This window comes from Triturus cristatus, chromosome 10 (genome assembly GCF_964204655.1).
Source record: "Triturus cristatus chromosome 10, aTriCri1.1, whole genome shotgun sequence".
In the NCBI taxonomy this organism is placed as follows: Eukaryota; Metazoa; Chordata; class Amphibia; order Caudata; family Salamandridae; genus Triturus; species Triturus cristatus.
This window is the reverse complement of record NC_140593.1, coordinates 51,240,329-51,254,165: the sequence shown is the minus strand read 5'-3', so window position 1 is coordinate 51,254,165 and position 13,837 is coordinate 51,240,329. Positions and strand designations below refer to the sequence as shown.

Below are 13,837 nucleotides of genomic sequence, written 5' to 3'. Positions count from 1 at the left end.
TGCACCCACACTGTGTACTCACAGCCCCCCTGGGGTTGCACCACACTGTCCACTCAAAGCTCCCCATGGGGGTGCACCAACCTGTGTACTCACAACGTCCTTTGAGGGTGTGCCAGCACTCTGTACTCACAGCTCCCCCTGAGAGAACACCAACCTTGCGTACTCACAGCTGTTCTTGAGTGTGCATCAGGACTGTGTACTCACAGCTCTCCCTGGGGGTGCACCAGCACTATGTATTCCATTCCCCTTGAGGCTTTACCAGCACTGTGCTGTTGTTCTCCAGTGGGTGCTTTACCAGCACAGTCACAGCCCCCCCAAGATGTGCACCAGCAGTGTACTCACAGCCTCTCCTTTAGGTGCACCAGCGCCGTGTGCTCACAGCTCCCCCCAGGGGTGCACCCACACTGTGTACTTACAGCTCCTCCTTTGAGTGCACCCACACTGTGTACTCGCAGCTCCTCGTTTGGGTGCACCAGCTCTGTGTATTCACAGCTCCTCGTTTGGGTGCTCAAGCGCTGTGTACTCACAGCTCCTCGTTTGGGTGCACCAGCGCTGTGTATTCACAGCTCCTTGTTTGGGTGCTCAAGCGCTGTGTACTCACAGCTCCTCATTTGGGTGCATCAGCAGTGTGACCTCCCAGCTCCTCATTGGGTGCACCCACACTGTGAACTCAGAGCTCCTCGTTTAGGTGCACCAGCGCTGTGTATTCACAGCTCCTCGTTGGGTGCACCCACACTGTGTACTTGGAGCTCCTCGTTTGGGTGCACCAGCTCTGTGTATTCAAAGCCCCTCGTTTGGGTGCTCCAGCGCTGTGTATTCACAGCTCCTCGTTTGGGTGCACAAGCGCTGTGTATTCACAGCTCCTCATTTGGGTGCATCAGCAGTGTGACCTCCCAGCTCCTCGTTGGGTGCAACCACACTGTGTACTTGGAGCTCCTCGTTTGTGTGCACCAGCACTGTGTATTCAAAGCCCCTCGTTTGGGTGCACCAGCGCTGTGTACTCGCAGCTCCTCATTTGGGTGCATCAGCAGTGTGACCTCCCAGCTCCTCCTTTGGGTGAACCAGCACTGTGACCTCCCAGCTCCTCAGTGGGTGCACCCACACTGTGTACTTGGAGCTCCTCGTTTGGGTGCACCAACGCTGTGTATTCAAAGCCCCTCGTTTGGGTGCACCTGCGCTGTGTATTCACAGCTCCTCGTTTGGGTGCACCAGCGCTGTGTATTCACAGCTCCTCGTTTGGGTGCACCAGCGCTGTGTATTCAAAGCTCCTCGTTTGGGTACACCAGCGCTGTGTATTTAAAGCTCCTTGTTTGGGTGCACCAGCGCTGTGTATTCAAAGCTCCTCGTTTGGGTGCACCAGCGCTGTGTATTCAAAGCTCCTCGTTTGGGTGCACCAGCGCTGTGTATTCACAGCTCCTCGTTTGGGTGCACCAGCGCTGTGTATTCACAGCTCCTCGTTTGGGTGCACCAGCGCTGTGTATTCAAAGCTCCTCGTTTGGGTGCACCAGCGCTGTGTATTCAAAGCTCCTCGTTTGGATGCACCAGCGCTGTGTATTCAAAGCTCCTCGTTTGGGTGCACCAGCGCTGTGTATTCACAGCTCCTCGTTTGGGTGCAACCACACTGTGTACTTGGAGCTCCTCGTTTGGGTGCACCAGCACTGTGTATTCAAAGCCCCTCGTTTGGGTGCACCAGCGCTGTGTACTCGCAGCTCCTCATTTGGGTGCATCAGCAGTGTGACCTCCCAGCTCCTCCTTTGGGTGAACCAGCACTGTGACCTCCCAGCTCCTCAGTGGGTGCACCCACACTGTGTACTTGGAGCTCCTCGTTTGGGTGCACCAGCGCTGTGTATTCAAAGCCCCTCGTTTGGGTGCACCTGCGCTGTGTATTCACAGATCCTCATTTGGGTTCACCAGCGCTGTGTATTCACAGCTCCTCGTTTGGGTGCACCAGCGCTGTGTATTCAAAGCCCCTCGTTTGGGTGCACCAGCGCTGTGTATTCACAGCTCCTCGTTTGGGTGCACCACCGCTGTGTATTCAAAGCTCCTCGTTTGGGTGCACCAGCGCTGTGTATTCAAAGCTCCTCGTTTGGGTGCACCAGCGCTGTGTATTCAAAGCTCCTTGTTTGGGTGCACCAGCGCTGTGTATTCAAAGCTCCTCGTTTGGGTGCACCAGCGCTGTGTATTCACAGCTCCTCGTTTGGGTGCACCAGCGCTGTGTATTCACAGCTCCTCGTTTGGGTGCACCAGCGCTGTGTATTCAAAGCTCCTCGTTTGGGTGCACCAGCGCTGTGTATTCAAAGCTCCTCGTGCTGTGTATTCAAAGCTCCTCGTTTGGATGCACCAGCGCTGTGTATTCAAAGCTCCTCCTTTGGGTGAACCAGCGCTGTGACCTCCCAGCTCCTCAGTGGGTGCACCCACACTGTGTACTTGGAGCTCCGCGTTTGGGTGCACCGGCGCTGTGACCTCCCAGCTCCTCAGTGGGTGCACCCACACTGTGTACTTGGAGCTCCTCGTTTGGGTGCACCATCGCTGTGTATTCACAGCTCCTCGTTTGGGTGCACCAGCGCTGTGTATTCAAAGCTCCTCGTTTGGGTGCACCAGCGCTGTGTATTCACAGCTCCTCGTTTGGGTGCACAAGCGCTGTGTATTCACAGCTCCTCATTTGGGTGCATCAGCAGTGTGACCTCCCAGCTCCTCCTTTGGGTGAACCAGCGCTGTGACCTCCCAGCTCCTCGTTGGGTGCACCCACACTGTGTACTCAGAGCTCCTCGTTTAGGTGCACCAGCTCTGTGTATTCACAGCTCCTCGTTTGGGTGCACCAGCGCTGTGTATTCACAGCTCCTCGTTTGGGTGCACCAGCGCTGTGTATTCACAACTCCTCGTTTGGGTGCACCAGCGCTGTGTATTCACAGCTCCTCGTTTGGGTGCACCAGCACTGTGTATTCACAGCTCCTCGTTTGGGTGCACCAGCGATGTGTATTCACAGCTCCTCATTTGGGTGCACCAGCGCTGTGTATTCACAGCTCCTCGTTTGGATGCACCAGCACTGTGAACTCACAGTTCCTCCTTTGGGTGAACCAGCACTGTGTACTCACAGCTCCTCCTTAGGGTGAACCATCACTCTGAACTCACAGCTCCCCTTGTGGGTGCACCAGCACTCCATACTCAAAGCTCCCCTAGGGGTACACCAGCACTGCATACTCAGAGCTCCCCTAGGGGTGCACCTAAACTGTATACTCACTGCTCCTCCTTGGGTGCACCAGCATTGCACACACTCAGCTCCCCCTGGGCGTGCACCTACACTGTGTAATCACAGCTCCTCCTTTGGGTACTCGCATGTTTACCTTTGGGTGCACACACACACACACTGTGTACTCACAGCCCCCAGATGTGCACCAGCAGTGTACTCCCAGACACTCCTTTTGGTGCACCAGCGCTGTCTTCTCACAGGTCCTCCTTTGAGTGCACCCACAATGTGTACTCACAGCTCCTTCTTTGGGTGCACCAGCAGTGTGCACTTACAGCTTCCCCTGGGCGTCCACCAGCACTGAGTACTCACAGCTCATCCTTTGAGTGCACCAACACTGTGAACTCACAGCTCATCCTTTGGGTGCAGCAGCACTGTGTACTCAGAGCTTCACCTCAGCGTGTACCCACACTGTGTACTCACAACTCCTCCTTTGTGTGCACCAGCAGTGTGTACTCAAAGCTCCTCTTTTGGGTGCAGCAGTACTGTGTACTCACAGTTCCTCTTGGGGTGGACCAGCACTGTGTACTCAAAGCTCCGGTAGAGGTGCACCCACACTGTTGACTCACATGTACCCCAGTGGGTGCCCCCACACTGTATACTCACAACGCCCCCTGGGGTGCACCAGCTCTGTGTACTCACAGGTTCCCCTTTGGGTGCACCATTGCTGTGCACTCACAGCTCCCACTGGAGGTGCACTCACACTGTGTACTCATTGCTCTCCTAGGGGTGCACCCACAATGTGTACCCACATGTACCCCTTTGGGTGCACCAGCACTGTGCACTCACAACAGCCCCTGGGGTGCACCAGCTCTGTGTACTCACAGGTCCCCCTTTGGATGCACCAGTGCTGAGCACTCACGGCTCCCGTTGGGGGTGCACTCACACTGTGTACTCACACTGTGTACTCACAGGTCCCCCTTTGGATGCACCAGTGCTGTGCACTCATAGCTCCCCCTTTGGGTGCACCATTGCTGTGCACTCACAGCTCCCACTGGAGGTGCACTCACACTGTGTACTCATTGCTCTCCTAGGGGTGCACCCACAATGTGTACCCACATGTACACCTTTGGGTGCACCAACACTGTGCACTCACAACAACCCCTGGGGTGCACCAGCTCTGTGTACTCACAGGTCCCCCTTTGGATGCACCAGTGCTGTGCACTCATAGCTCCCCCTTTGGGTGCACCAGTGCTGAGCACTCACAGCTCCCGCTGGGGGTGCACTCACACTGTGTACTCACAGGTCCTCCTTTGGATGCCCCAGTACTGTGCACTCATAGCTCCCCCTTTGGGTGCACCAGTGCTGAGCACTCACAGCTCCCGCTGGGGGTGCACTCACACTGTGAACTCACAACTCCCTCTTTGGGTGCACCAGTGCTGTGCACTCACAACTCCCACTGGGGGTGAACTCACACAAAGGGGCATATTTACAAGGGCTTTATCTCCGCCTTTTTGGCTTAAAAAGCCAAAAAAGCGGAGATAAAACTATCACCCTATTTACATGAGGGTGCTAACATGCATAATCGCATGTTAGCACCCTTTTTCCCAACGCCTCCCTTTGCATCTCTAATGAGATGCAAAGTGAGCGTTACTGGGCGTACCCCGGATGGACAACCTTGCAAATATCGCTGATGTTCACGTCGCGATATTTACAAGGCTGCCCCAGCATTTTAGCACACGTTAGTTTTTGGAGAAAACAGCTATTTTCTCCAAAAACGAATGTCTGCTAAAATGCAGGCTTACCTATCCCCAACATTGGGGTGGATTATGCTGATACGACCCTGTGGGTTGTATCAGCAAGGTTATCGCCGTTTTGCAGGAAACATCGCTGGAAAAGCGGCGATAACCTCGCTATCTCTGGAATTTTTATCGCTCTTGTTAGAAATGGGATTTCTGGTTGCCTAGGGCTTCCGCCAAAGCCAGGCAGAAACCACCACTCTAAGTCAGGGCTGGGGAGTTACACGCCAAAGATAACCCCCGCTCACCCCCTTGGTAGCTTGGCACGAGCAGTCAGGCTTATCCCGGCGGCAATGTGTAAAGCGTTTGCACGCGCCCCCAGCAACAACACCCAAGGCCCACCACAAAAGAAATTCCACACAAGGTTATATATAAAAATAGCCTTTGTATTATAATAAACACATTAGATAATATTCACACAATTTACACTGTGCCAACTGGCACTGGGCGGAATTTACAGGGGACTATTTACACCAGACAGGGCCACATGGACCACTGTCAGAATTAGCACAAATCACTAATTGTAAACGTAGACATGTAGACCAAATAATAAATGTAGCGCACAACCAGTAACCCCTGGTAAGAGGTAAGTACACCCTACGCAATCCTAAACACCTTAGGCATATATCCCGCAGGGAACCATGAACACACTAGCATAACCTATACTAGGAAAAACCCTCTCCTACGCATAGGCACGGTTAGAAATAAAAAAATAGCATCAAGGCAATACACATGGCGCAAAAGTACACATGTAGGAATAATCATGTACCCTAGGTGAGGGCACAACACAGAAAACTGTCCCCAGGCCAACTTGGACTCTCAGGGGCTCAAACGCCCTTTGTCCACAGAGTCAGGGCTGGGCTGCCAACGCAGCGTAAGCAACAGGGCACAGGGGCACAACCTAAACGTTGCAGCTGCCCACTAAGTGCTGGGCAGCTGGGAAAAGGAGCCTGGGCACTCAATGGCCCTCTCAACAAATATGCCCAGCGTTGGAGCCTCTCTGGGCTCTGAAAGAATAATGCCCCCAACGATGGAGCATGCAGCTCTAGAACAACACTATGCCGCGCTGGAGCCACCTAGGCTCTGGGAATCGGTATGCCACCCGTTGGAGCACACTGGCGCTCTAGATTAGCAATGCCCCCTTCGTTGGAGTCCCGCTCGGGGGACTCGTGAGCCCTCAAATACAATGGACCCGAGACGTTGGAGTCCCGCTAGGGGACGCGTGAGCTTTCAAAAGTTCAACGTGCCCCAAACGTTGGAGTCCCGCTCGGGGGCTCTACAGCAGGGAAAGCGCTGTGCGAAGCAGAGGAGGGACCCGCGGGGACGCCCGCACTCACCGTCTGTTCGGGCAGCAGCGTCTCCTCTCGGCGGTGACCCTCTCTCCGTGGCAGGGGAAGCGCTCTCCCCTCGGCTTCCTCCCGGCCCCTCAGTCACGGCGTCTCCCGGGGCACACGCAGGAGCACGGGGTAGGCTCCCGCCTGCTTCCTGCTTCCGGGCACGGCTTCCGTCTCGCGGCCCGCCCCCAGAGGGTGCCTGACTTCTGGGTTGGCCCGGGCTGCGGCGGTGATTTCTTCACGGGGTGGGCTCCCGTTTGAAGATAGAAACACATGCGGGGTGGGCACCCGCTGAAATTACGTTATAAGCGGGGTGGGCACCCGCCAACGAGCACCACAATGCGGGGTGGGCACCCTCTTGAAATCAAGGCAAACAGCGGGGGAATCCCAACGTCGGGATTCCCTTGGAACGATCGCAGCACAGCGCTGCTGCTCCCAACGAGGGTGCTCCTCAGCAAGTAAAAATAAAGCGCTCCTCGGCCAGGGAAGACACAGCGCTCCCCCCAGGCAAGGCTCAGGAACAAAGTCTTCTTAGGAGGCAGGGGGTCAAGGGCTAGGCCCAGGGGCCAGCTCACAGGGCCCTCCAGGCAGGGAGGCAGTCCCCAGTGGCAGTCTCTCCTGGCGCCCAGCAGCAGCAGGCCCCCCAGTTAGGATCAGCAGAGAACATTTTACTTGGGGTCACGGCCCCTTTTTATACACAGGTTTCCTTTGTTTCTAGGTGCAGGGAAGGGGCGAACCAGATGCAACTGGTTCCTGAGCACTTTGTTTTGCTCAGCCCCTCTCCCCAGAACAGGCCAGGGTCATCAGTCGCACCACAGGGGGCGGAGCCAGCATTGTGTGGGGAAAGCACAGCCCTATTCAGGTCCCAGGTGTACTCCTCCCAATCATCAACATGCAGATCTCTCCACTCACCACTGGGGCAGACCCATCCCGACTCCTGGAGCCAGGCACACCAGCCAATCACACGCCAGACAGTCACTTCACATTTATGCCAGCGTCTAGAAGTGGCACTTCTATACTAGACACAGTAACGCCGCACACATCATCGCGCAGCATTCACTCTCACGAGTTCGCACATACCAAACTCGACCCTGCACTCCCCACGCATCAGGAACTACCATGGACACATACATTCCCCATGCATTCCTATGGGAGGGCAGGTCAGTCTCACTAAATGTAACAGCGCGCACACACTTTCCACTGGGACACAGTGTAAAAGCGCCTAGAGGCCTAAAACCACTCACACAACATAGGGAATAAAGCTAAGATAATCATAAAAAGTTTAGGGGTGAACCTGCCAGAAGGGCCAAGTCCAACAGCCCTGGAGAAAAGCGTTGTTAATAACGCGCTACCAGGGCGATAAATTCCAGAGATAGCTTGCGATAATAAAATTATCGCTAAGCACGGCCAGCGATAATTATCGCTGGCCGTTGCTAATATGCCCCTAAGTACTTATTGCTCTCCTAGGTGTGCACCCACAATGTGCACTCACATGTACCCCTTTGGGTGCACCAGAACTGTGCACTCACAGCTCCTTCTGTGGGTGTGCCCACACTGTGTACTCACTGCTCTCCCTTTGAGTGCATCCACACCGTGCGCTCACAGCTTCCACGGGGGTGCACCCACAATGTGTATTCACTGCTCTCCATTTGTGTGCACCAAAACTGTGTACTCACAGCTTGCCTTGGGGGTGCATCAGCACTGTGTACTCACAGCTCCCTGAGGGGTGCACCCACACTGTGTACTCACAGTTCCTCCTGGGGATGCGCTTCCACTGTGTACTCACTGCTCTCCCTTTGAGTGCACCAGCACTGTGCACTCACAGCCCCCAGAGGGGTACATCCACAGTGTTTACTCAAATGTACCCCTTTGAATGCACAAGAAGTGTGCACTCACAGCTCCCCCTGGGGGGTGCACCAGCACTGTGTACTCACAAGTCTCCCAGGGGTGCACCCACACTGTACTCACCTTCCCGGGGGTGCACCCAAACTGTATACTCACTGCTCTTGCTTTGGGTGCACCAGCACTGTATACTCACTACTCTCCCTTTGGGTGCACCAGCACTGTATACTCACTGCTCTTGCTTTGGGTGCACCAGCACTGTGTACTCACTGCTCTCGCTTTGGGTGCACCAGCACTGTATACTCACTGCTCTTGCTTTGGGTGCGCCAGCACTGTGTACTCACTGCTCTCGCTTTGGGTGCACCAGCACTGTATACTCACTGCTCTTGCTTTGGGTGCACCAGCACTGTATACTCACTGCTCTTGCTTTGGGTGCGCCAGCACTGTGTACTCACTACTCTCGCTTTGGGTGCACCAGCACTGTGTACTTACTGCTCTCGCGTTGGGTGCACCAGCACTGTATACTCACTGCTATTGCTTTGGGTGCACCAGCACTGCCTACTCAGAGCACTCCTCGGGGTGCACCCGCACTGTGTCCTCACAGGTTCCCCGTTTGGGTGCACCAACACTGTGTACTTACCGCTCCCCTTGGGAACTGTGTATTCAGTTTCCCCTTGAGGTGCACCTCAGGTGGCTGCCCCTCTTTTTTCTGTCCCATATCCAGTGCTTAATTTGCGCTCGTGTTTTCCGGTACTTGGCACCAGCATTTATCTGTAAACAAGGGCACATATGTATGAGAAACCACCATTTGGGGGCAGTGTGTGTGTATTTTTTTTTTTATAATTCTTTTTATTGAAACTTTTCCATGATTAGCAAGACACATCAATTTCACATTTGGTACTAATATAGTCAACAGGCAATACACGTTACTCATGTAGTTACAGTAAGTGCTCCATTCTTGTCGGCTCAACATATTACTACTTATGGACACGGCATAGGACTCCCACTAAGGTCTGCTCTCCTCCCGTCCTGGGGAGACTGTTCGGTGGGCCCTCTCTCCTCCCAGGGCGTTGCCACGTTGATTGCCCCCCCCCCCCCAGGTATTTCTTGAAGCTCAAGCCCATAGTACCGGAGCCAGGGACGCCAAATCTTAAAGAATTTCCGCGGACACCCTCTCATCCTGTAAGTCACCTGCTCCGCACCCATATACATGTCCATCCCAGTTTTCCTCTCTCCAAGGGTCGGAATCTCTGGCGCTCCCATTTCTTGGCTATATCCCTTTTGGCCACTATCATGCCTAGATTACACATGCTAAGACTCCATCTGGGTAAGTCTATGTCGAAAGGTATCCCTAGCAATATATATTTAGCATCCATTGGTAGCTAAGCCCCAAGGACTTCACTTAGTTCCTTCACTATTATAGCCCAGTATCTTTGTATTTGTGTGCACTCCCATAGTGTATGTATAAACGTGCCTCTCGCAGTCAGGCAGTGGAGACACATTGGAGACTCTGCCCTTCCCATTTTGTGAAGTCGGTACCTGGTTATGTACGTTCTGTGTAGTATTTTGAGTTGAATCAACCTCAGCCTCAGTTTGATTGCCTCCTCCCTTGGGTGCATCAGGGCCGCCCCCAGTCTATGTCTTCTAGTTCTCCCAGGACCTCTTCTCAGGCCCACTGGGTTGTCCGGAACATTATTGATGAGAGTCTTATAGGTCCAATATATAGCCTTCTCTGGTATCTTGTCTTGCAGGAGTCTGCCCTCTAGTGGCACATATTCGGGGATTCCAACCGCTTCTAGTCCCTCAGCCGCCCATGTGTGTTGCAATTGTATACTTATACCTTTGTCTCTCCCCCTTCTGTTGGTCATGTTGCAGGACTGCAAACGAGATCTAGGAGCCTTCTTTTATTAGGTCCCCAATCGTGGAGATTCCTATCAAGTCCCAATCCCTGAACCCCTTCAATGTGTGTGTGTATTTTTAACCAACGTTCATTAGTGGAGCACTAAACTATAAAGCTTTCAAAAAATGATAAAACTTAAAAGTAAAAAAGTGACGTGGTTGTGCCAGCTGCAGTGGACCAGTAACACATTGGGCCCTGGCACTTACGTTTTTGGCAGATATCACTGCTCATATCCTACATTTCTCTCGTCAGATCCACGACGGGCTGACAGTCCACGCCAGTGAACCGAACATGTCCCACAGACGCAGATGTGGCTTCGTTATTCGCTACGTCCCCACCACAGCCTACCCCGTGGATGTAAGTACAATCCTCTCCTTCAGACCGTCAGAGCGTGGTTGTGGGTCAGTGGGTTTATTAGACGACAAGAGTGACAGTGTGGACTGTGCGCACATGTGTACATCCATGCACACGTGTTTGTGTGCGAGCATTTCTACTCGATACAGTGTGTACATCTTACTTCAAAGAACCATTCAATGAGAAAAGAGCAGCCACCTGCCCCCTGGTCACTCTGATGGCTCTGGTCTTCTGAAGATGGCTCATGGAAGTGATGCACACCGCCTAGGTCTGGACCTCAGGTGCCACTTCCTGCTGTATGGGCAGAAGTGAACTTCTGATGGACTGAGGGGCTTATTTATGAGAGCCCTGCATCACTTTTGATCCACGTATAGTGGTACATGCATGACGCAGGGCTTTCATAACGATTTATGATGCCGCGGAAACCCACCCTGCGTGGCTCTGAGTGGCCTTATAAATCTTGAGTAAGGAGATGCAGCGCAAATCACTGCGTCCCCCTATTCTGCACCTACGAGGCGTTCCATGGGCTTTGCTGTGGGTTTTCCCATGCAGCGCCCATGGAATCTGAGGCTGCCCCAGATTTACAAAGTCATGTAAACCTGTGGCAGTGCCAAATACGTACGCCTCCCAAGGTGAGCCATAATGAGGAGAAATATGTTTATTTCTCCTCGTTTTTTTCTCTTTGTATGTGTGCTGAGAGGAAAATGCATCTTGGCATTGTTTTGTTTGCAGGAAGGAGCCCCTTTCTGCAAAAAAACACCATCCTGCATGCAACAGAGGCACCCTTGCACCATGTGTTGCCTACGGTGCCAGCACAGGGAGAAAGAACAGGAAAGCACCGTAATGTTTAAATATGGAGCATTCCTGCCCATTCACTTTGGCGTAGGGCAGCACATCAAGGTGCCTTGCTGCGCTGCCCTATGCCACAGTGCCATACATAAGTCCCTGAATCCTTAGCTTGCTGAACCCAGCACCTCAGTATTGGCACCGAGGCTACTCCATTTGAGGGATGCGCTGGAGGCAGCTTCAATAGTTTGAGGTGGGTTCCAAGACCTCAGCTTGCGATGCAGAGCTTCCTGGGTCAGGACCAGGTTCTACTGCATGTGATGTCCTGCCTCACGTCTACCAGTACCAGAGGGACAGGTGTTTACATCCCTCACCTCTGCAGCCTGTAGAGCAACCCCATCCTTTGTGATGAAGGGACTGAGGTCAGCGGCTGCTTCAGGCATGATGTCTGGGTTTGCATTCGCTATAAGCCCCGGTCCACTGAGATGCTGCAGAGCCACAACCTCTTGGGAGACTTGTTTCTAACAGAACAGCATTGTCGGACCTCCGGTGTTTTTAATAGCTAAAATCAGGGGCACATTTATAAAAAAAATCAAGCAGTGCAGCAAGCCACCTTGCTGCGTGCTAGGCAAAGGGCACGAATGCTCCGTATTTAACATTATATGGCACATTCCTCTCTTTTCCTTGTGTTGGTGCACAATGTGCTGCGTAGCGCCAACGCAGGCAACCCTTGTGCCGTGGTGCAAGGGTGCTTGAATTGCAGACAGGATTGTTTTTGTGCAGGAAGGAGCACCTTCCTGCACAAAACCAATCCCTTGAAGCATTTTCCTCTTTCTGTGTGTACTGCAGAATGCAGCACACATTAAAAGTGGAAAAAACAATGTGAAATGAAGATATTTCTCCTTGTCGCATTCCCAGGTCTATCACTAATGGTAAATCTGAGAATGCGCCAAAATCCATGGGTGATGCGTGGGAACACATAGAACGTGGAGCATGGGAACACCCATGCTCCACCTATGGAACGCCTCCCTATAGCAGAGTAATGCAATGCAGCAATTTGCCTTTTGTGGCTTGATAAATATGACTTGAGAGGCGCGTCGCTCTTGCACCTGATTGCGTGGCGCAAGGGCGACACAACTCTTAGATAAATTTGGCCCTCAGTTTTGTATATTATTTAGCTTTGAAGGTTGGTTCTATTTGGGAGTTTGGTTAGCTTTGGCGGTCATTCTGTTTTGGAGGGAAGTTATTTTGGCATTTAATTTGATGATGGAGGATTATAGATTTTGTGGAAAGGTTAGTTTCAGTGGACACTTTTTCATGGTTGGTTACTTCTGGGCATGAGGCTTGGAAATTAGATACTTTCTGAGGTTTTTGGATGTTATCATCTTGAAGGTTAGTTTGTTTTAGGAGGGCATTTAATTTGGAAGGGATAAAACTTAGGGGGCATATTATCAAGGACGCCATTAAAAATTATCGCCGGTTTAGCGGCTGAAAACTGCCGCTAAAGCGGCGATAATGGGCTTGATAATATGTCCTTGGGAATTCCAATAGAAGTCCATGTTCTGGTGTGAACTATCGCCGCTTTAGCAGCTGTTTTCTGCCACTAAACCGGCGATAATTTTAACGCCGTCCTTGATAATATGCCCCTTCATTTGTTGTTCTATCTTAGATATGGAGTTTGGTTTTGTTATGACAATCCAGACAGTATGCAAAAGAAACAATTGATAGACGGAATGCTGAACAATGCAAACATTCACCCCCAGTCACAAGGATCTGGGTTAAATCCATCATTCCTTTGCTCAGGTTTGAAGGTTCAATATTTTGGAGATTTAGATAGTTGTGGTTGTTAGTTACATATGAGAGGCAGGTTTGAAGATTTAATAGTTTGGGGATTTAGATAGTTTTGTTAGTCAGTTATATAAAAGAGGCAGGTTTGAAGGTTCAATAGTTTGGGGATTTAGATAGTTGTGGTTGTTAGTTACATAAGAGAGGCGGGTTTGAAGATTCAATAGTTTGGGGATTTGGATAGTTGTGGTAGTTAGTTACATAAGAGAAGCAGGTTTGAAGGTTCAATAGTTTGGGGATTTAGATAGTTTTGTTAGTCAGTTATATAAAAGAGGCAGGTTTGAAGGTTCAATAGTTTGAGGATTTAGATAGTTGTGGTTGTTAGTTACATAAGAGTTGCAGAATTGAAGGTTCAATAGTTTGGGGATTTAGATAGTTGTGGTTGTTAGTTACATAAGAGTTGCAGAATTGAAGGTTCAATAGTTTGGGGATTTAGATAGTTTTGGTAGTTAGTTACATAAGAGAAGCAGGTTTGAAGGTTCAATAGTTTGGGGATTTAGATAGTTGTGGTTGTTAGTTACATAAGAGTTGCAGAATTGAAGGTTCAATAGTTTGAGGATTTAGATAGTTGTGGTTGTTAGTTACATAAGAGTTGCAGAATTGAAGGTTCAATAGTTTGAGGATTTAGATAGTTGTGGTTGTTAGTTACATAAGAGTTGCAGAATTGAAGGTTCAATAGTTTGGGGATTTAGATAGTTTTGGTAGTTAGTTACATAAGAGAAGCAGGTTTGAAGGTTCAATAGTTTGGGGATTTAGATAGTTGTGGTAGTTAGTTACATAAGAGAGGCAG

At 51.4% G+C, this 13,837-nt stretch overlaps 1 protein-coding gene across 1 annotated transcript in view; it reads left to right on the top strand.

Moving 5' to 3' along the window:
• LOC146788812 (phytanoyl-CoA dioxygenase domain-containing protein 1-like) overlaps nucleotides 1-13,837 on the top strand; it is a 30,072-nt gene that overhangs the window by 15,354 nt on the left and 881 nt on the right. The window contains exon 5 of the mRNA XM_085630397.1: nucleotides 10,315-10,419. Coding sequence (XP_085486523.1) covers nucleotides 10,315-10,419 — 105 coding nt within the window. The remainder of the gene's footprint in view (nucleotides 1-10,314; nucleotides 10,420-13,837) is intronic.